Source organism: Micropterus salmoides, unplaced genomic scaffold (genome assembly GCF_014851395.1).
Source record: "Micropterus salmoides isolate LMB-PRFRI ecotype aquatic unplaced genomic scaffold, ASM1485139v1 Ms_hic_scaffold_6, whole genome shotgun sequence".
NCBI classification, from domain to species: domain Eukaryota; kingdom Metazoa; phylum Chordata; class Actinopteri; order Centrarchiformes; family Centrarchidae; genus Micropterus; species Micropterus salmoides.
This window is the reverse complement of record NW_024044348.1, coordinates 14537152-14559202: the sequence shown is the minus strand read 5'-3', so window position 1 is coordinate 14559202 and position 22051 is coordinate 14537152. Positions and strand designations below refer to the sequence as shown.

The window sequence follows — 22051 nt, the reverse complement described above, 5'->3', positions numbered from 1 at the left end:
CCCCACATTCTTTTTCATATAATTTGCCTTTTTTTTAACCATTGCATGAATTGAATAGTCAAAATGTGCTTTTTACTCAGTGATTCCCACAAGATTTGGAGAGACTATGGTGGGTTGGTCCGAGCCCGAGAGGGTCACATTAATTAATTAATCTAATTTCCATACTGTATCCACCTTACTTTGAAAAAACAGATGTCGTGACGTGCATCCTTGCACTAAATTCATCAAGTCCGGCACAATTTGATAATAATGTGTGTCCTCGTAATGCGTAACATGAAGACTTCATAGCCTCTCTTCAGTTAGGACTCTCGTACTGCAACACTTGTTGTCTTTGTAAAGTGAGAAAATGACAGGATAAAGTCTCTAACCTGCCTGTCAGCTCGCACTGGTCCCTTTCAGAGGATTCATAAAGATCATAAAGGCTTGAATACGTGTGCACTCCAAATTTTGGTGCAGCTAGCTTAATCGCCTTCTCAGAAACAAGTGACAGAAACACTCAAAGTGGTTCAGACCATTTTTTGCCTTTTCTAAGACGTCAGCCACAGATCGAACAGTGTCTGCAAACAGCGATTTTTGAGTCTTTCTCAGACACTTTACAATGCTTTCACACTGCCGACATGTCAACGTATTTGTTCGGTAAAAGTTATTCGGTCTTTTGACTTATTAGGCCGAACCCCCGAAAGTGCTTGTTTTGCTATTTTCGGCCGATTAATTTCGGATGCCAAACATTCGGTACATCCCTACTTTACATTGTGGCAATTGCATTCATAATTATATATAAAATATTGCAGAGGATTGCGCTCCACTGTTACGCATTATATAAAACAGAACTCTTCACAAGGGTAAAACAAAAACATTTCACTGCACCAGCAAGTGGTGTGGTTGACAGAAGTGAGATATGGTCAAATATAACTTCAAAGTATGAATCTTCGCACATCGCTGTCCTATCACATCCACCCGCAACTCTGTGAGAGAAATCTCATCTATTCATTTACCCATGGTGATTTATGCTTCTTTCTCAAGTAACAATTAATAAAGCAGCATTTTCCCCGCATTTCGGTTGCCCTTTCCATTGGGACCCTCCTCCCTTCACAACAGGACACAAAAGTGGAGCAAGGCCGCAATGCCCTGATCTGTCTGTCTCACTCCGCACTCACTCTCTGAACATGGGCTGTGCAGAGTAAGTGTTCTGAGGCCCCCGTCCCCTCGGCTAGATCAGATACTGGGGAGAGGATACAGAGATAATGACAATGATAAAAACTGACATTACACCCAAGCGACAGGTTTCGTCTCCCTGCTGTGGCAAAAGACAACATTACCTAAATATTATGCTGTGCCTGCAGTTGACATTCCACTACACGACTACCTCTGGTGCATCCAAACACTGCTGCAACATACTACAGGTCCAATAAAATAGCCTTAACTGGTGAGCTTCAATCAGTTGTGAATTCATGTAATATATAGCTTAAATAATTAAATCAAGGTCATGTAAAATATTTGCCACAAGGGTTTTCAGGGAAAAGGTAACAAATATTACCAATGGATTAATATTAACCAACATTAATTATTATTTATTGTCATATCATAATTATTCAAAATCTTGGTGAAAGGTGACAAGTTTGCAAATATATATGTATATGTAGAATATGTATATGTGTAGAAAATGTAGAAAAGTTCTACATCGTCATTAAAAAACAAAAGGTGCTGGAGGGGAGTGATGTGTAATTACTCAGTAACATTATCAACATTGTTTACATTCAATAACGTACATTTACCTAGTTGGGCATTTGTTCCTCTATTAATGATCACCTCCTTCAACAATCAACCACTTTAAGTCAAGTCTTAGCCACAATTGGAATTTGCCACCCAGGAGACCACATGGTCAATGCTGGGACAGTTAGCCCTTGTGTCATGTTTTCTAAAATTAGCTGATTAAAAGGTCTCTGAGGCTTGCGAGCAGGTCATCCAGATAAAGTCAAAGGTGAACACCTCAGTTCACCTTTGGCAGGTTCACATGTAATTTTGTACATAAAAGAAAGTTTGGAAGATACCAGTTTTGATTTGGCTAAATTTAGCCCAAACAAGATCTTTATGGCAGGCGGACGAGAGAGAGAGAGAGAGAGAGAGAGAGAGAGAGAGAGAGAGAGAGAGAGAGAGAGAGAGAGAGAGAGAGAGAGAGAGAGAGAGAGAGAGAGAGAGAGAGAGAGAGAGAGCGAGCGAGAGAGAGAGAGAGATGTGGGGCAGTTGCGTTGTACAGCGCCAAAAAACGTAATGAAAAGAACAGAAAGTTGTGAACACTTGTCATAATTCGGGAGAAATGTGACCAGTGAGAGGACAATAAAAAACGGGAGTCTTCCATGAGCTAACCGGGGCTAACCTCTGTTGCTCCTTGTTTACTTCTGTAGCCTGCAACAGCGCGCTACATGTGACGTTGTGTTATTCTTCTGCCGCAGACAATTCACACTGGAGTCTGATAGGGGCCACATTTAAGCATTAATGTGAACTGTCAAACAAATCTGGATGAAAATATCGTAATTGAGCATTAAGGCCTGCAGTCTGAGCGTAGCCTATGACGCCAGGTGGTGGTACTCATGCCACTTTTGTCCACAATTTCTGCCAAAATCAACAAAAACTTTAAGTAACTATAGTTATTTCATTCTGTAATCACATGACATTGTGACTAATATGAAATGTTACATAAATATCAACTATGAAGTCAAAATGCATGAGCCCACAGTGGACAAATGGAAAGAAGTCTTCATCCGCCCATCACCAGAGAATAGCATAACCTTGAGTGTATTACTGTTAAAGGACCTGGTATTGGTCTGAGAGGGTAAATTATTACACGAGAGCCCTGGCCTAACTCATAAAATAATGGTCATAATTTGACTATGCCATGGACTTGAGAGTGATTTAAGAAGCCTGAAGAGTATCTTCCACCTACTGTCATAATATATTATTTAAGCAGTTACCGACATAACAACATGCTCATTTTTACAACCTCCCTTCATAAACACACAGTTTCCCACATCTTATGTACATGTAGTATTCAATAAAACTGGTGTTTTGAATGCTTTTAATTTATTGCATTTTGACCAGTGGCCACATTTTTTTTACCATGCCGGTAAACAGATGTAGGCATACAAACAGGCTATGGTAAGTAGAGATGGATAGCCTGAGGCTACTTTGGAGGGATGTCTGGTTAAAACAAATATAATAAATGCAACACTTCTTTGCAATACACTAAGTCAACTTGTTAACCAGAAAACCTTCAAAAAACAAACATGTAAAGGAATATTTTTTATAACATTTGATATAAGTTAGAAGGTGCCCTCAAGCTTCTGTTAAAATGAAATCAAAGACACCCACAGCTTGTTTTCATAATTATTCAAACTAAGTATCACAGACTTGACCCATATTAACTATGAGCACACTCTTGGGTAGATTTAATATATCTAATAGTATATTTTATATATATATAAAAATAGTTTCACCTGCAAATTGTGGTCTTTCAATAGGATTCTCTTCTTAAGGGTAGAAGGAATCAATGTAAAGCATGGCCTTTTTTGGTCTGGGGGAGAAAGAATGATCCACAGTTTCTTTTTCTTTGTAGATTTAATCGTGTTCCTCTGAACACTGACAGTTTTATCACCCTCTATCAAGATCTGTCTGTCTGCTTTGAGTGGGAGTAAAGGAAAAGCTTAGGGCTCATTGCTGAAAATTGAAAGAGGACCAATCAACCATGATAGGATACTCACATACACAAAATCTAATCAATTATCTCACCCATTCGTTTTGTGATAGACTATTACTCAAAAGCGTTTATAATGTATGTTGTGATGCACTCCCACCCAAAAGCAAGACAAATTATTAAAATTGAAAATCTATCTTGACCACCTTTTGAAGGTGGATGGGGGGCTATACACTAAGGTAGCAGGCCTTGGATTTGAATGGGCATTTTTAATGACTACTCTGTTAAATATTCCCATCCTAAGTGCAGTTCTTGTTCGAGAGCTGCTTTGGGATTGGGATCCCGTGGGGCAAAACAGTGAGCATATGTGGCTGCTCCCGAGAACGTACTGCACAGGCTTGACTCGAACCGGCATCCTCGGGTACGGGAGACGGATACGCTGACAAGGAGGCTGAAGCCCGTGGCCACTGGTATCGGTCGCCAGTGCGTGTCTTAAGGTGTCAGGAGTGAGTTTTTACTCACTGCACAGTCTCGCTGGCTTCCATCACACGGGCTTATACAACACAAGACCAAGGCAAGGCAAGTCTGAAATTTGGAAAACTTCTCAGTTCTTACTGACAAAAATGAATGCAATGATTTATGTCGGTTTTCCTGAACGGTCGGAAGCCGGATCAAGAAAACAGTCCCGCGTAGGTCTCTGGTTCTTGTGTACTTTTACAAGTGTGTCCCAGATAAGGTGTAAGTACATCTTCTATAGATAGAGATGGTATGACAAATGAGATTGCACTAGCTTGTAATCAAACACAGTTTTTGATATTGAAAATTCAAATTCAATCTCTCTATAGTCTCTCAGGCCAGACCCCATGTGAGACACAATTTTTCATTGAAAATTACATTAGTCATACAGTATCTCACAAAAGTGAGTACACCCCTCACATTTTTGTAAATATTTGATTATATCTTTTCATGTACACTTTTTACAATGTAAAGTAGTGAGTCCTCCCCCTTCCGTTTGAGGATACCCCACAGATGCTCAATAGGGTTTAGGTCTGGACACATGCTTGGTCAGTCCATCACCTTTCCGTCGTCTTGGAGGTGTGTTTGGGGTCGTTATTGTGTTGGAATACTGCCCTGCGGCCCAGTCTCCAAAGGGAGGGGATCCTGCTCTGCTTCAGTATGTCACAGTACATGTTGGCATTCATGGTTCTCTCAATGAACTGTAGCCCCTAGTCCCGGCAGCACTCATGCAGCCCCAGACCATGACACTCCCACCACCATGCTTGACTGTAGGCAACACACACTTGTACTCTTCACCTTGTTGCCGCCACACAGGCTTGACACCAATAATTTGATTTTGGTCTCATCATACCACAGGAAATGCACCAGTAATCCATGTCCTTAGTCTGCTTGTCTTTAGCAAAGTGTTTGCAGGCTTTCTTGTGCATCATCTTTAGAAGGGGCGTCCTTCTGGGACGACAGCCATGCAGACCAATTTGATGCAGTGTGTGGCGTATGGTCTGAGCATTGACAGGCTGATCCCCCCAGCCCTTCAACCTCTGCAGCAATGCTGGCAGCACTCATACATCTATTTCCCAAAGACAATCTCTGGATATGACGCTGAGCATGCACTCAACTTCTTTGGTTGACCATGGCAAGGCCTGTTCTGAGTGGAACCTGTCCTGTTGAACTGCTGTATGGTCTTGGCCACAATGCTGCAGCTCAGTTTCAGGGTCTTGGCAATCTCTTACAGCCTAGGCCATCTTTATGTAGAGCAACAATTCTTTTTTTCAGATCCGCCTAGAGTTCTTTGCCATGACGTGCCATGTTGAACTTCCAGTGACCAGTATGTGGAAGTGTGAGAGCGATAACACCAAATTTAACACACCTGCTCCCCATTCACACCCGAGACCTTGTAACACTAACGAGTCACATGACACCAGCGAGGGAAAATGGCTAATTGGGCCCAATTTAGACATTTTCACTTAGGGGTGTACTTCCTTTTGTTGCCAGCGGTTTAGACAATAAAGCAAAATTTACACTGTTTTGTATAAGCTGTACATTGTAGCAAAGTGTAATTTCTTCAGTGTCACATGAAAAGATGTCAGGGTTGTACTGACTTTTGTGAGATACTGTATAACATGTGCCCTGAAAAATAGCACAATTATAAGGACTTAAAAATACAAGACATTTAAACACATTGAATTCCAGACATTAAATCATGTAAATACAAAAAGTAAGCCAGAAAAACATAGGAACATAGCAAAAAAATATGTTATTGAATTAAAAAACTCACAGTTTTAGAGGCAGTAAAAACATACTGAATGACCATTTCTCTCTTTGTGTTGAGGTCCTTGTCTCTTAAAGGGGTCTTTTTTTCCTCACTCAAGTTCATGTCCTCCTGAAAAGGAAAAAACAACAGAAAGAGAGGATAAATCTTATTCAATAATTATCTGAAATAATGTTTTGTTTTTATTTTATTTTAGCGACTAGGGCTGTGGTATATGATGATATCATTTGACAAGTCATACTGTTGCTGTGATGTAGTGTTATCACGATACGAAATTTATGACTTACGATACCTGCCTAAATAGACCCATACCGATACTGAAGCAAAACCATGGCAAAAATCTAAAACATCAGGAAAAGTTATGAAATAATAAATGACAAAACAAGGAGATTACAATTCTGTTTGTTTAAATAAAAACAGAAAATATCCTATCTACTGTAGATTGTAAACAGCTTTACAACAGAGGCTGTTCTCATTAATTGTCTATTTAAATGTTATTTGACTAAAAGAAAACAAGAAAATGCGCTCAGTAGAGCTCCGCTGGCAAAGTGTATTGAATCATGCGTGTTCAGTCTACTTTAGTGCACTACTGTGTTGAGAAGGGCTAATAAATTATTAGGTGATGAAGCTCAAACCCAGGATTATTATTAATAATCTTCATCACCATAGCCACCAAGTGCCAGATTTAAAGTTAATGTAATTTATGTTTATTATTTTAATACTAAATAAAGTTCTGATGACATGTTTTCTTGATTGTTTGACAATGTTTTGACAGTGAATGAGTACATTAATAATTAATTACTGTAAATAAGAAGATTAATGTCATTGTTATTAAAGCTTTTTTGTAGCCATGTCTCTCCCTCTGTGCTCTGTCTCCCAGAGCTGCAGCATAAGCCACGCTGACTCTGCCTTCAGGGAGGGGGAGCAGAGCGGTGCTGTGCGTGCAGTTCTGAGAGCGCTAGAATCGCTTACCCACCTTAATGACGTTACTGTTGGAATTTCCAACAGTAACTCATGATATTTCATTGAATTTACAAAAAAAAATTCTATATTGGGATATGTATTGTGATTGGGATATGAAATATATCGGGATATTAGATTTTAGTCATATCGCACAACCCTAGCGACACCTATGGCGACAGGACTTGCTTTTATTTTTCCCCACCCCATATACATAACACTATACTTTACAATACTTTAGCAATATTACCTTCAAGCTCCAAAGCTGATTTTTTCTCCATTACCTCTTAAGCTTAGATTTGGTTTAATTTGCCACATTGAAGAAAACATGAGACAGTGTTTTATTTCTGGACTTTATGTTTGAAAAATTGGGGACCATATTATATCAGTGGATTAAACAATATTATGTGATTGTATTATTATAACATTATTGTATTCACAACAGCAGACCTTTTTAATGTAGTGACAATAATTTCTGTTCCAAAGAAAGCCTGTTACTATAAGAGTGTTGTATTAATGGGTTTTTGGAGCGTTTACAAGTCCATCGACATAAAGTCTGTAGGTAGTCAAAAAGTCTCAAGGAATTTTACTGCCACGAGTTATCAACTGGCTCATGTCGAGTGTTTTGGTTCCGTGGAGGACATAAAGTCATAACAAGTGGAAGTCGTCTCCCAGAGTCATACCTCAAGCAGCCAAACAATATGTTGTTGTGTCAGAAAAAAGTAAGCCCAAACAGTCTTGGAAATGCTGACAGTCAGAGAAAATCTTTCTGTTTGTGAAACTGACCATTTTAAGAAGTTTCAAAATAAAAGGAGAGTGAGTGAACTGAAAAACAGATTTAAATCTAGTTTAATCTATTTCACCCCAAAAATTGCAAAATTTATAAAATTAATAGTCAACACATGGTACATGCCCATCTTGTTCTATTCAGTGTTTCTGTTCTAAAATCAAAACACATTTTCACTTTGGTTGCCCTTGCATCAGGTGTAGGTTTTACATGTCAAGCTACTATACTACTTTTCTAGGAAATCTTTGATGACATTGTACAATGATAAAACAACATACCATCATCTTTTCAAACAGAGCCAAGATCTCTTTTTCCGAGGTGATCTTTGATGAAAGCTCCTCAAAGTGATGTGAGGTGGATGATGAGGAAATGGACCGATCATTAGTATTGTGTTTAGAATGTGACAGGGGGGGGCGCTCCTTTTTACTACCCGGAATCCGAATACTGGCGAACCTGTCCAGCTGTACAGAAAACAGAGAAAACACAATTAAAATAGGGGAAAGTACACAGTGCTAATTTGAGAAAGATCTTTTTTTTTTTAATTGTTAGATTATGAGCATATTTAAATGGTTAATACTGAGAATGGAGTAGACAAAACAATTAGCCTATTAATGAGTTAGAAAAATAATGCTATTGACATTGAAGTGAACAAATTACATCCACAGAACATCTTGCATAGGTGGAGCAAAGCACTATTTAGATGACATGCAGTCATTACTTAGTGAGAAAAGCAGGCTTTGTGGTGTGAATGATTCCAATGGCTGGCAATGAAGACCAATTTCATTGCCACTCATATCAGATTCAATGACTTTTAGTAAAGTGATGTTAGATGTTGTTAAGATTGACAAACAAGAAAAGAGAAAGAACACCAGTTTTTCAAATCTTACCACATCATCTGTGATGTTTCTAAAGGGTAAGTGCTACAGGTGGGGAACAGAAAAAAAACAAATCAGGACACATAAAGCAACTGCATCAAATATGATTTTTTTTAAAGCCCTACAGCAGCCTGGAGCAAATTACTGTGATATCATTTATGAGCAGATATCTGTGATTTCCAACCAAGTTAAAAGTTTTGGTTCTTTATATTCTGCATTTGAGAAACAGAGTTAAATTGTGGTGTTCATTTTGATAGGAGAGCAGAGAACGACACAGTGCAGTCTGAAAGTATATGGACAGTAAAATGTAGCTATTGTTTTGTCTCCACTCTGTTATATTCGTCTTGAAATAAAAAAAATAATAATAATAATGTCATGAGTGATGTTAAGGTAGTGTGGCTATCAAGGCTTTGATGCACAGGTATTAATGGACCCAGTGTATGCCAGTTGAATTAAGCCCAAACTACTGCACAGGAGCCTGTATTACTACCAAGTACGATGGTTAGGTGCCAAACCTTCCCTACAAAAAGCCCAGCGGTGCAGTCTAGGTTGAATGTCTAACCCCAAGTGTCATGTTAGTCGACATCAATGACACCAGTCATTTAAACAAAAATTGCTGCCTAAAAAGTGTTTCCCTAACAAGCCCTGTCTGCAAATTATAAAGGATCCACTTGTGCAGTGGAAGAGGAGATGGGAAGTTGGCCTGTTGTTATCTGTACATACCAGCTACCTCTGTGCCTGCCAAGCAAGTTTTCTCTGCTTTAGCAGATTTTTTTGTTTTGTTTTGTTCAAGATTTCTTCTTGGGAAATTACCATCTGTACTTTGAACAGGTGTAACAGAGTCAGAAATGCCAAAAGAATAATCCTAATAAGTAATCAGAAGTCAATACGTGAACTGAAAACATTTCATTTCAAAACATTGTCATAATAAAACACTGAATGAAAAAGTTATTTAGAAAGGTTAAGTCTCCCTCAAGCACAACAGCAGGCCATACAAGACCTCAGGGAAATAAATCAATACACACCACCATTGTTAAGGCTAATTAATTTAAAATCACCTGGAATAAAATATGTCAACCCGTCAATGAGCCATCCCTCTAATGAGTGTTCCGAGATTAACATTACACCTTTTTAGATTAGAAAAGAAACAGACTGAAGGTTGACATGAGAGAACAATAATAAAATGACTTAGCATATATGGCTACGGTAGGAATTATTTTGTCTCCACTGACAAATGGTCAAACTAATTGGGTACAGCTGTCAAACTTTAACCTCACATGCCCATATCTTGACAAACTATGGGCACCATGGCGTAACATTGGTTTGAAAGGGGTAGGGGTCCTATCCCAGAAACAAAAAAAGGATTTGAATACAATTTTCTGAATTTCTATATGCTTTTACCATGTTCTCATCTACTTAAAAGCAATAAATTATTACTATACCTTCTCACTGTAACTATGCCTTTAATATAAAAATAAAAAACACATTGCACAGCCACCATCTCAATGTCTTAAATTTAATGGCTTGTATAGGAACATAATTCTTCCTACTTTCATGTATCTATTCTTAACTTTTACATTTTAAGATAAAGGTAAAACATATCAATTAATCAATGATAGAAAGAGATTAACTCATCAAACTTGCTATTACTCACAATGCTTCATTTTTATTTTTTCTATCGCAAAACTCTACCATTAACATTACCATTCTGGTCACAAACTGTCAGCGACTCACAGCACAGGAGTGGGTCCACTTGATTACTATCTCAAAAATGGGATTCTGAAAAGTGTGACAGGCGGGACGGCTGTCCGTATGGATGTTACACCCAAGAATAGGCATGTACAGTATACTCTTATTTCCTATTTCTATTTTATCTCCTTATTTTATCTTATCTGTTGTGTTGTATTGTATCTGGAGCTGCTGTGACAACCAAATTTCCCCAGTGTGGGATCAATGAAGTCTATCATCTCTTATCTCTTCTTATTTGGAAAAAATAACAACATGATGAACCCCAACAATTAGACACTAACTACTCTAAATTATTTTATACATTGCTGAGATGATAAAATGTGTCTAATGAACTAGAAAATGGTCAAAATTAAACTTAACTAAGATATATTGTTATATAATATAAAGTAAATTACTAGTACATTAAAAACTACAGAGAAATACATACACATAAACCAACAAATTGTGAAATAATTCACAAAACTCAACTCACTTTTATGGAATTATATTTTACACGCTTCTATTCTCAACTTTTCACCTTCACCCTGCACTTCCGCTGCACACTTAACATAAATTTGAATAGTACCGTAATGATCAGTGGGTTTGTAACTGACTTTCTCCATGCTTTAACAAACTTTATATCATAATGCAGCTCTTCAACAATGAAGAAAAGGCCATTGATCACAATTGGATTTTAGCGTAACTCAACACAGAGGTAAAAAAAAAGACTAAACTAACTTTCAGAACACAATTGCACTTAAAGCTAGGAGAAAACCTTTCCACAGCATTTCCCAATAATTTAACTCCTACATGTCGTTGCTATTCAGTTCTGCAAACACAAAGTCTGGAGGAGGGACGCCCTGAACAGTATAATAAAATGAAATCGTAAATTAGTCCTCCTGTTGTGTCCCGGCAGGACTGATGGTATGGAACCCAAACATGGCAAAATATAAAATGAATAGACATTATGCCAGCTGTTCTTTTTTATCATTTATTGAATATGACATCAAAATTACTGCTTGTTTTATACAGTCTAACAGTGCCTAAGCAGCCTTTTGTGCCAGCTGTTGGAAGTCTGCAATATACAGTGGGTACGGAAAGTATTCAGACCCCTTTAAATTTTTCACTCTTTGTTTCATTGCAGCCATTTTCCAAAAATCAAAAAAGTTCATTTTATTTCTCAGTAATGTACACTCAGCACCCCATCTTGACAGAAAAAAACAGAAATGTAGAAATTTTTGCAAATTTATTAAAAAAGAAAAACTGAAATATCACATGGTCATAAGTATTCAGACCCTTTGCTCAGTATTTAGTAGAAGCACCCTTTTGATCTAATACAGCCATGAGTCGTGTTGGGAAAGATGCAACACGTTTTTCACATCTGGATTTGGGTATCCTCTGCCATTCCTCCTTGCAGATCCTCTCCAGTTCTGTCAGGTTGGATGGTAAACGTTGGTGGACAGCCATTTTCAGGTCTCTCCAGAGATGCTCACTTCTGGCTGGGCCATTCAAGAACAGCCACGGAGTTGTTGTGAAGCCACTCCTTCGTTATTTTAGCGGTGCGCTTAGGCTCATTGTCTTGTTGGAAGGTAAACCTTCGGCCCAGTCTGAGGTCCAGAGCACTCTGGAAAAGGTTTTCGTCCAGGATATCCCTGTACTTGGCCGCATTCATCTTTCCCTCGATTGCAACCAGTCGTCCTGTCCCTGCAGCTGAAAAACACCCCCACAGCATGATGCTGCCACCACCATGCTTCACTGTTGAGACTGTATTGGACAGGTGTTGAGCAGTGCCTGGTTTTCTCCACACATACCGCTTAGAATTCAGGCCAAAAAGTTCTATCTTGGTCTCATCAGACCAGAGGATCTTATTTATCACCATCTTGGAGTCCTTCAGGTGTTTTTTAGCAAACTCCATGCGGGCTTTCATGTGTCTTGCACTGAGGAGAGGCTTCCGTCGGGCCGCTCTGCCATAAAGCCCCGACTGGTGGATTGCTGCAGTGATGGTTGACTTACTACAACTTTCTCCCATCTCCCGACTGCATCTCTGGAGCTCAGCCACAGTGACCTTTGGGTTCTTCTTTACCTCTCTCACCAAGGCTCTTCTCCCCCGATAGCTCAGTTTGGCCGGACGGCCAGCTCTAGGAAGGGTTCTGGTCGTCCCAAACGTCTTCCATTTGAGGATTATGGAGGCCACTGTGCTCTTAGGAACCTTAAGTGCAGCAGAAATTTTTTTGTAACCTTGGCCAGATCTGTGCCTTGCCACAATTCTGTCTCTGAGCTCTTCAGGCAGTTCCTTTGACCTCATGATTCTCATTTGCTCTGACATGCACTGTGAGCTGTAAGGTCTTATATAGACAGGTGTGTGGCTTTCCTAATCAAGTCCAATCAGTATAATCAAACACAGCTGGACTCAAATGAAGGTGTAGAACCATCTCAAGGATGATCAGAAGAAATAGACAGCACCTGAGTTAAATATGAGTGTCACGGCAAAGGGTCTGAATACTTATGACCATGTGATATTTCAGTTTTTCTTTTTTAATAAATTTTCAAAAATTTCTACATTTCTGTTTTTTTCTGTCAAGATGGGGTGCTGAGTGTACATTACTGAGAAATAAAATGAACTTTTTTGATTTTTGGAAAATGGCTGCAATGAAACAAAGAGTGAAAAATTTAAAGGGGTCTGAATACTTTCCGTACCCACTGTATACTCTACAGTTCAAAGGTTTGGAATCATCTGTTCTCTTCTTTTCCTTCAATAATGGCTATTTTAAGAACCAGATCAAAACAGTATAATTCAGACACATGTACTATTTACATTTGAAATAGTTTTGGAATAATAATGGACTGGAATAATTATTTAGTCGATCTCCCTACAGTGTTGCATGATGAGGAGAATACTGATTTTGGCCCTGCCTTTTATTTCTATTTTGTAATATAAGTTTGTTAAAGCAATATCGCCAGTTAATTCTAGCTAGATATAGGAATATTATGCTCTTGACGCTGAAACAGGAAACTTTTCCTACTTTAAATCTGCACAGATTTTGATGCTAAGCTTACAATTTCATTATCCAATGACGGATGATTTTGTATAGTCTTAACTGTTGCTCTTGTTCTTTGTCTCATTCTGCCCTTTCAGCTGTCAGTCTCATTGTACCATTGTACAGTGTTTTGTTCTCTGTGTTGAAAACACTACTTTTTTTGCAAATCCTTCATACAAAATAACAACATCTATTTGAAAAGAGGACTTTCTACAACCTAAAATCATGAAAGACTATTCAAAGTTATTGAGTCCTCTCAGCCATCTGACTGTACCGAATCAAGCTTTTGTGGCAGGGGATTTCCAAACTTTTGAACAGCAGTGTATGTCATTGCAGCTTGTTCGCGGACTCATCCTATTTTAATATACTTTAATTATATATATATATATATATATATATAATATATACACATATATATATATATATATACATATACACATATACATATACATATACACACACACACACACACACAACATATTTTGTAGGCTAAAACAAACATCACAATGTTAAATTGGTACTCATTGGGTCTCACTGCTGCATCTAAACAATCAGCATCATACATAGGAGTCCACAGGTGGAACGGTTAGGTGCAAATGGCCTGCTGAGACCGTATACTGTTTTGCTAAATATTTTGCGAATATAAAAAAAGTGTTAATTTTACAAATTAAAAATGCTTAGGTGCTTTATTAGATTAATTTACAATGATGTTCAAATTGTTGGTCGAGTGATCTATTAGTCAATCAACAGAAAACAGATGTGTGACAGATTATTTTAATTGCCATTTTTAAGCAAAGATTATTTGGTTCTTACTACTTTGTTGCTGCTTTTCTCTCATTTATGTATTTCATTAATAAATGAATATGTTTGGACAAAACAAGTTATCTAAAAGCATCACCGTGGGCTTTAGGCAACCAGCTCTCCAAATGTACATTTCCAAGGCTTCCACATTGAGCAAGCGAAAACACCCAGGTGACAAGGACAGCGGAATAAAACAAGGACAGTACAGGACAGTGAGTCTCACCACAAGTGTCTGGTAACAAGTGCTTCAGGTAAGAAAAATAATTCCCTGGTAACTAAATTACTAACAAAACAACATATAAAATTGTGGCTGCCCTAGGGCCGTTAGGTAACCAGCAATGCTTTACATTTTGAAAGATTTCACAATGCAAATCTTTTGTTTTAATGAATAAAACAGGATGGCCTGACAAACGTAATTTGAAAATGTCTGAATTCATTTTACTTTCCGCTATCACCCTGTTAATTTAATTAAAGTCCGATAACATCTTTTTCAATTAACTGAGACAAGTTACCCACAAAATGCTGATTTGTTAAACACTGCAGAGGCAATCCACAACTGAAAAGAGAGGCCAACGCAGAAAGGAAATGCTTCATGGAGGTCAGGGAAAAGCAAAAATTAAAGAACCCAAGACCAACCCCATACCAAGACAGCATCCATAGACATCAGATTTTGAAAATGTCATTCTTTGGATCAATCATTAACAACCCTTAAAAATACTAAGCAAACAGACTACTATACATGGCTCTCAACAACAAATGGAACATGCTGCACCATCTTAATAACTGGTATTAAAAGGGGAAACCTTTACAAATATAGCTTTTTAAAGTCACGATCTCCACTAGAATAACATAAGTGGATAGACCACATGTGGTTATATGGACTTAGTGAGGAGGGTTTTTTTGTTTTGATTTTTTTAAGTGTTTTCTGTCTTCCTTACCATTTCAGCACTACATCCCTGGCAGTATTATAAGCAGTTCTTGACTGAAAAGGCACTTAGCTTACTAACTTCAACAATTAAAACTGATATGAACAACAGCCACAGAAAATGCTTATAAAATATCAAAATTCAGCTCTAAAATGACCATACCATTTGTGTCACTACTTGTGCATTTTATTTCTTATCCATCTCTTTTTATTTTTCTGGCTTGGAGATGAAAGTGTTGGGGTTTTTTTCAAATTGCATTGTAAAAACTTAATTGAAATTATGTGTCTCAAATATGCTAAATAAATTCACAGTTACTTCTTTGAGCTCCAAAATTCAGTATTATTGCCCATTAACACTAAAAATAGTACACAATCCAAAAATTAGCGATACAGAGAAAAGATATTAAACAACCATTACATTAATGAGACCATAAAACGTTTTCAGAGCTTTAACTGACAACCGACTGAATCTGGATGTGACAATAAAAAGTCCTTCATTATTTTTGTACTCTACACTTAGGAAGGTCAAAAACAACAGCATCTCAAAAGCACATTAACACATTGCATTAACATGTCTTTTGTTCCATTTCTTTCTTTAGTTTTATAATGCTCTGCTTCAAAACAGAGCCACCGCACATAAAGTGGCCTTTAATAGCAAATCTGCTTTCTATAAATTACAGTAAATATTGTGGTATTGCAGTGCCACCTATTGAGACAGACTAAATAAATCAATGCTGTTCACTGTGAAACATATTTACAATTCTTTTCAGTTATTTGTTATAATAGTTATGCGTTATCAATATGGTTAGACAGACCAATCTGATGAGATCCCTCTCCCACAAACATGTAAAGACTATGCTGTACCATCACAGCCCATATATGCATCTTTGGGAACAAGTAACAATTTGGGTGAGTACTGAATCTGAAAAGGCAGATCTGACTTGAACATGTCAGGAAAGTCACTTGGAGCCATTTCAAAGCAGCTACAGATCCCAAGATCTACTGTGCAAACAACTGTTTTTAAGTTTAAAGTGCATGGCACAGTTGTGCCACTGCCACAATCAGTGAAAACACCAATCTATCAACTCCTGCTGAGAGAAAATTGGTTAGGAAGAAAAAACCACCAAAAAGCTAGTCTGCAATGAATTAGAAGTTGCTGGAAACACAGGTGTCAGTGTCCACAGTTAAGCGTGTTTTACATCGACATGGGCTGAGAGGCTGCCATGCAAGAAGGAAACCCTTGTTCATTAAGGCTCGACTGAAGTTGGCTGCTTATCACGTGGACAAAGAAAATGCCTTCTGGAGGAAGTTCTGTGGTCAGACGAAACAGAAATTATGCTATTTGGCTCGAAATATGTTTGGAGGAGAGAAGGCGAGTCCTTAAACCCCAATGTAACCATACTTACCGTCAAGCATGGTGGTGGCAGTGTTATGCTCTGGACAGTTATGCTGCCAGTGGAACTGGTGCTTTACAGAAAGTTATTGTAATAATGAAGAAAGAGGTTCCAAATTCTTCAGGAAAAACCTAAAATTATCAGCCAGAAGGTTGGGTCTTGGATGCAGCTGGGTGTTCCAACAAGACAATGAAAAGTGGTAAAAGAATGGCTAAATCAGGCTAGAATTGAGGTTTTAGAATGACTTAAACCCCATATGTGGACGGTGCTGAAGAAACAAGTCTGTTTCAGAAAACCAACAAATTAAGTGGAACTGCCCCAACTATCAAGAAGAGTGGTCGAAGATTAAACCAGAAGCTTGTGGATGGCTACCAAAAGAGTGTACTTGAGATGAAAACTGCCAAGGGACATTTAACCAAATATTAACATCGCTGTATGTATATTTTTGACCCAGTACATTTGGTCCCATTTTCAGAGGACCCATAATATATTCATAAAAGAACAAAAATTCATGACTGTTTTAGTAACAAACCCGTATGTGCTCCAGTCAGTCCATCACGTAACAGTTTTAGAAATTATTGGAAACTGCCATGACATGTAGGATCTTTACAAGGGTATGTAAACTTTTGACCACACACCACTGTATGGGATGTTAAATATAAATAAGGATGGTCTTTCGCACCCCATGTAAATGGCCTCCATCCGTACCAAAGACCATCCTTCATACAGCCTGTTATTAAGTTCCATACTTCACGTAGGTAGGTCACGAGATAACAACTCCCCCCACTGATCAAACAGAAAACTGCAGTTGAAAGCTCCAGAAAAAGCTAGCAGACCTTGAGATAAAATTTGTTATAATAATATTTCCAAGGTCAAGAATAACCTTTCAAGCTCAAGGTCATTTTAATCTGCTCTTTTGTTATTGGACTGTTAAAACAGGACCTGGTTAGGTAAAACACTAATCCAGTCAGTCAATGAGACACAATAAGACACAGTGATCGCCCACCTCTTTGGTCAGAGAAAGATAACAACTAAAGTCCATCATAAGTTATAGCCCAAAGGCATTCCTTCATTTTGATTAATTTGTCTGTCCAACAGTTAAAAAGTTCCAAATTGTAATACACTGTATATACAGTGTGCATATGTCTGTGTGACCCACTGTCAGACAGACATAGTGCAATGATGCAGGTTAAACCTACATTTGTAATCAATCTGAATAATTTAGCACATCAGAAAACGTGACTTTGCAACCCCATTTTCAACCAGCACTGAACACTCATCTTAGCAGGTGGAATGGTGTTTGCCAACAGCTCATCAGTGGGAGTGGATAATAACAGTCTGGAATGAAAACCATTCCTGCACAGACCTTTGCTACAATTGTAGACTAGAGTCTCTGAATGGTGGTTACACGGAATTAACTTGCAGTAGCAGTCTCATAAGGATGGGGTCAAACACGGGTTGCTCGTGCATTAAGTAGATCTGTGTCATACACAAGTCTCCTGTCTAAAAGGGGGGGGGTATGTGTGTGTTGTCAACAGAAGCCTGACTGCTTTAAAAATAAGACCCCTCGAGAAGCATAATAAGGGCAATGTTTTGTCCCAAAAAAACAAAAAACTCCCCATATCTCCCAGAATAATACAGCAGACTGAATGTTGGTTGGTTTGTAGTAGTAGGAAGCACATGGATTAGTGTAAGGGCTAAATCCTGTGCTAATTTTAACCTTTTGATTTCCTATATGCAAAGCAAAGTCAAAACAGTCAAGGTCACTTTTCACAAAGAAAACTCTAATATGCAAATATTGCATTGCGTATTAGCTTTCCTAACTATGAGAGTCATTTTCTCAGCAATATACATCACATAATATGGCAAGTAAATACATTACACAGGCATAACACACCTCCACCACTGTTCATTTGCTCTCCTGCGTTTCTCTAGACAAGCTGAATAGACTCTTTTGAATATAGTATAACTAATATAAATATAGTACATTAATCCAAGGCCGTCTTCACAAACAGCCTATAGTCATGCATATTTTCACTATCATATGAAAAACAAACATATATAATATGATAAATGTTTTTGCAGCCACTTTCTTTTTTCTTGAGGGTTTTGCACTTCGTGTGGATGCGTGTGTCTCTCTGTGTGTGTCTGTATCAGTGTGTGAGTGTCTCTGTCTATCTGTCTGTGTCTGTCAGTGTGATGTCCACGGGTGGTATCAGAGACCTCACTCATTTGGAAAAACATTCATTAGTGTGCCATACTTACAAACTTTGGTTTGCGGTCTCCTTCATCGTAACATGATGTGCTGTTTTGGGAAGAACCCTTCTTCTTTTGAAGTTTACTGTCGCGTCCGGCAGTAGATTCAAACCGCTGACTGTAACTATCCATGTTGTTAACCTAATGACTTTTACACGAGCGGATAGCTACTAAAGACGTTGACCTTGTAGTGTTAGAACACACCGTCGCTAAAATGGAGGAGACATTCGGAATTGTCTAGTACATTACCATTCGCGTATTGAATTAGCCGGACAGCTAACGACCGCAAACTTCACTCCCAGTCCGTTTAGCTAACGTTAGCTAGCAAGTTTGCTAAACTATCATTCACCGGTACTTAGCGCTAATCCAATTTATGGACTGTCACGTAACGCTTGAATTTCCGTAAACAAAATGAATGCAGCATACAAGTTAACGTTTTTTCTCCATTGACAAACTTTATCCGGCTATTAACTGAAAGCTATACCAAACAGCAGCAGCTGAAGCGTTGGCGAGATAAATTTATGGTGAACATATTTTTTGACAGACCCGCGCAATGAGTATGTCAGCTCCGCGTGTTTAATCCAACCAATAGTATCCACGGAGCCACAAAGGTTGGATTGTCATTGGTACAGCCCCCTCTGTTTACAGTTGAAAAGGCATTTGATTGGCCACAGTTGGCTGTCAATCAGCCCTAGTCCTGTTGGGATTGTTCGTTTTATTCAGCAGCGGCCTGGGTCTACCTTGGGTGCAGTGGTGGTTACAGTTTGTCTACAGTCATTCATGTCATGCCTGATAGAATTTATACAAGTTTAAGTTTTAACAGGGTTATAACTTAACAATGTAGATGAACCCATAAGGCACATTTTAATGAATACAAATCATAGCTGATCAACCATGCAAGCTGCCAAATACAAATGCATCATTTTCTCCAACGTACAGTAATAGTAATCGTTATTGAAGAATCTCCTGTAGATAGTGTTAAAATTATTTTAAAAATCGGTGGCGGAAGCTTTATGTTTCCCTGAGAGGTTCAATCTATTTTATTAGAGTCAAAATAGGCCTACTATTTTGCACAGTATTACTCAGGTGTCAGATAAACAGATAATTGTCTGTATATTTTAGAAAGAGTTTTGCCCTTCTGGCCATCGTACCATGTCACATTTCAATAATCCCACCCTTATGCCTCATGTAGGCTTTCATGTGAAACTTTGGGTGGTGGAATATAAGTTGATGCTTCTATTTTATTTTTTATCAGGCTGTTATGCCGAAAGTGCTTTACGCTGTTGGTTTCCATCTTTGTTTGGCAATTTAAAAGTGAGACTGCTAGCGCTACAGTAAAATCCCAAATACCTTGTCTGATGCAAACAGCAATGAGCTGATGTGATGCAACAAACAGAAACATTTGTGAGATTCTTCTCATGTGGTCTGCTCAAAACATGATTTGCTCCCCCAAGACACACAGTATCAGAGAGTTCTTCAATGTAAAGCCAACCGGTATGAAACATCTGTGCCCCTTTTAGTGAAACTCGTGAATTATATGAGAATATATTGTGTGGAATATTGACAGTGAAGTGGTTATGACTGATCATGTGGAACTTTCCTCTTGAGGACAATAAAGTTTAGTAATCTAATGATTGCAAAACGACAAAACAAAAAGTAATATTAACCTTTCCATTGCCTGTGCTTCCACACAGCTGGGAGCATGCCAGTCCTTCCTAAAACCTCAGCCCTGGGGTCAATGATAATTAGATATTTGTACAGTATAACAGCAGTTGGTTGTGAGTTTGTTTGAAAGTGAAAACAAGAACTGTATCCACTTTTCAAACAGGCAACAGGTCATAGATTTCAGCTGTCTCTCAGCTCATGTAATTTGCTGAACTGTTATATTTCGAGCATCAATCTTTTACAAGTGGAGCAGTAATTTAGTATAATTATGCTTCCACTATTACTATGTCAATCTTCAAAAAGGGCGATAGTCTGGGACAAATTCTCACTCATATGTACTGTTACATAGTAATTGACATACAGATGGAGATTTGTACAAGCACAGATTGCTGAAAACAGATTTGGCAAGCACATTTTGAATAAAAAAATAATGGTTTGTATTTGTTTTCAAGGCAAAGCTTGAAGTCAAATATCGCTGTTGAATGAAAAATTTAGCTTTGAAATCAAATGTGACTTGCTTTGAATTCTACCTCTTGAAATCTTGTTATCTTTGTAGACCTTTATTCCTGGAGTCCGTGAAAAGGCTGTCTGCATGGCTGCCAAACACAAGCCTAGTGCCTTGCTAATCCTCTCAGACAATGAGAGCTAGCCTTGCCATAGGGATATACAATCAAAACCCCCAAGGCCAAATAATAGAAATTCAAATTTTCTTGTATTGATACTGACATTGATCTCTGCTATGTAACAAACAGACAATCCATCTAAGTGAGTTTGAATGTTTTTTTCTTATTTAATTGTGTTTCATTTTTGGCATGAGTATTTCAATACCATAAACAACATTTTAAAAAAGGTACAAGTCAAAATTGTTAAAATTAGATTAGCAAGGAAAATTGCTGTGTTTTCCTATATACAGTATTGTGTCTGATTGACAGACAACAACAGAGTTTAAATCCATCCATCCATCTTCATCGGCTTATCCGGGGTCGGGTCGCGGGGAGAGTTTAAATGTTTCTTTTTAATTTTCTTCTTTTCTTCTTTTTTTAAGAAAATTCTGACTGAAGAAAGGACATGTTATCCTCTCAATGAAAAAAGCTGCATTACTGGACTGGTCCATTTCTATTCCTGGGGCTTCTGAGTAAAAACTGCTTTAAATCTTGTGAAGCTTGTATTGAGAATAGGCACTGGTTAAACATTTCAGTGTGCATATACTGCCATCTTGTGCTTTCAATTGAAATGGTACAATTACATCACAATTGGTTTTGTTTCATTGATAACATAACCTTGCCAGGAGTTTTCTTTCATAAAATACAGTGTTGTTTGTGTAACTTCTTGTGTATTTTACTGTGTATCTCAATATCAATATCAGCAAGACTAAACAGCTGGTGGTGGATGACTGGAGGAATGGGAGCCCCCCCCCGTCCTGGTTATCATCCAGGGAGAGGAAGCGGAGAGTGTGAAGTCATTCACCTTGGGGTCCAAGTCGACAAAAAATTGGACCGGACTCACAACACCAATGTCCTCTTGAGAAAGGAACAGAGCAGACTGTTCTCCCTGAGGAGACTAAGATCCTTCAGTTTGTGCAACAGGTTCCTGGCGACATTCAACCAGTCTGTAATAGCCAGCACTGTTCTTTGCTCTGGTGTG

General features: G+C 38.2%; 1 protein-coding gene across 4 annotated transcripts in view; it reads right to left on the bottom strand.

Annotated features, from left to right (window-relative positions):
* Positions 1–19280, bottom strand: part of LOC119889958 (protein diaphanous homolog 3-like) — a 183561-nt gene extending 164281 nt beyond the window's left edge. For 2 of the 4 annotated variants that reach the window (XM_038700908.1, XM_038700906.1), the window contains exons 1-4: positions 18752–19280; positions 8613–8645; positions 8004–8186; positions 5985–6089 (exon numbers count right to left, since the gene is read on the bottom strand). In XM_038700908.1, the coding sequence (XP_038556836.1) occupies positions 5985–6089; positions 8004–8186; positions 8613–8645; positions 18752–18874 (444 nt within the window). In that variant the 5' untranslated portion in view covers positions 18875–19280. The remainder of the gene's footprint in view (positions 1–5984; positions 6090–8003; positions 8187–8612; positions 8646–18751) is intronic. The other 2 variants (XM_038700905.1, XM_038700907.1) reach the window with 2 other exon arrangements.
* Positions 19281–22051: the final 2771 nt, after the last annotated feature.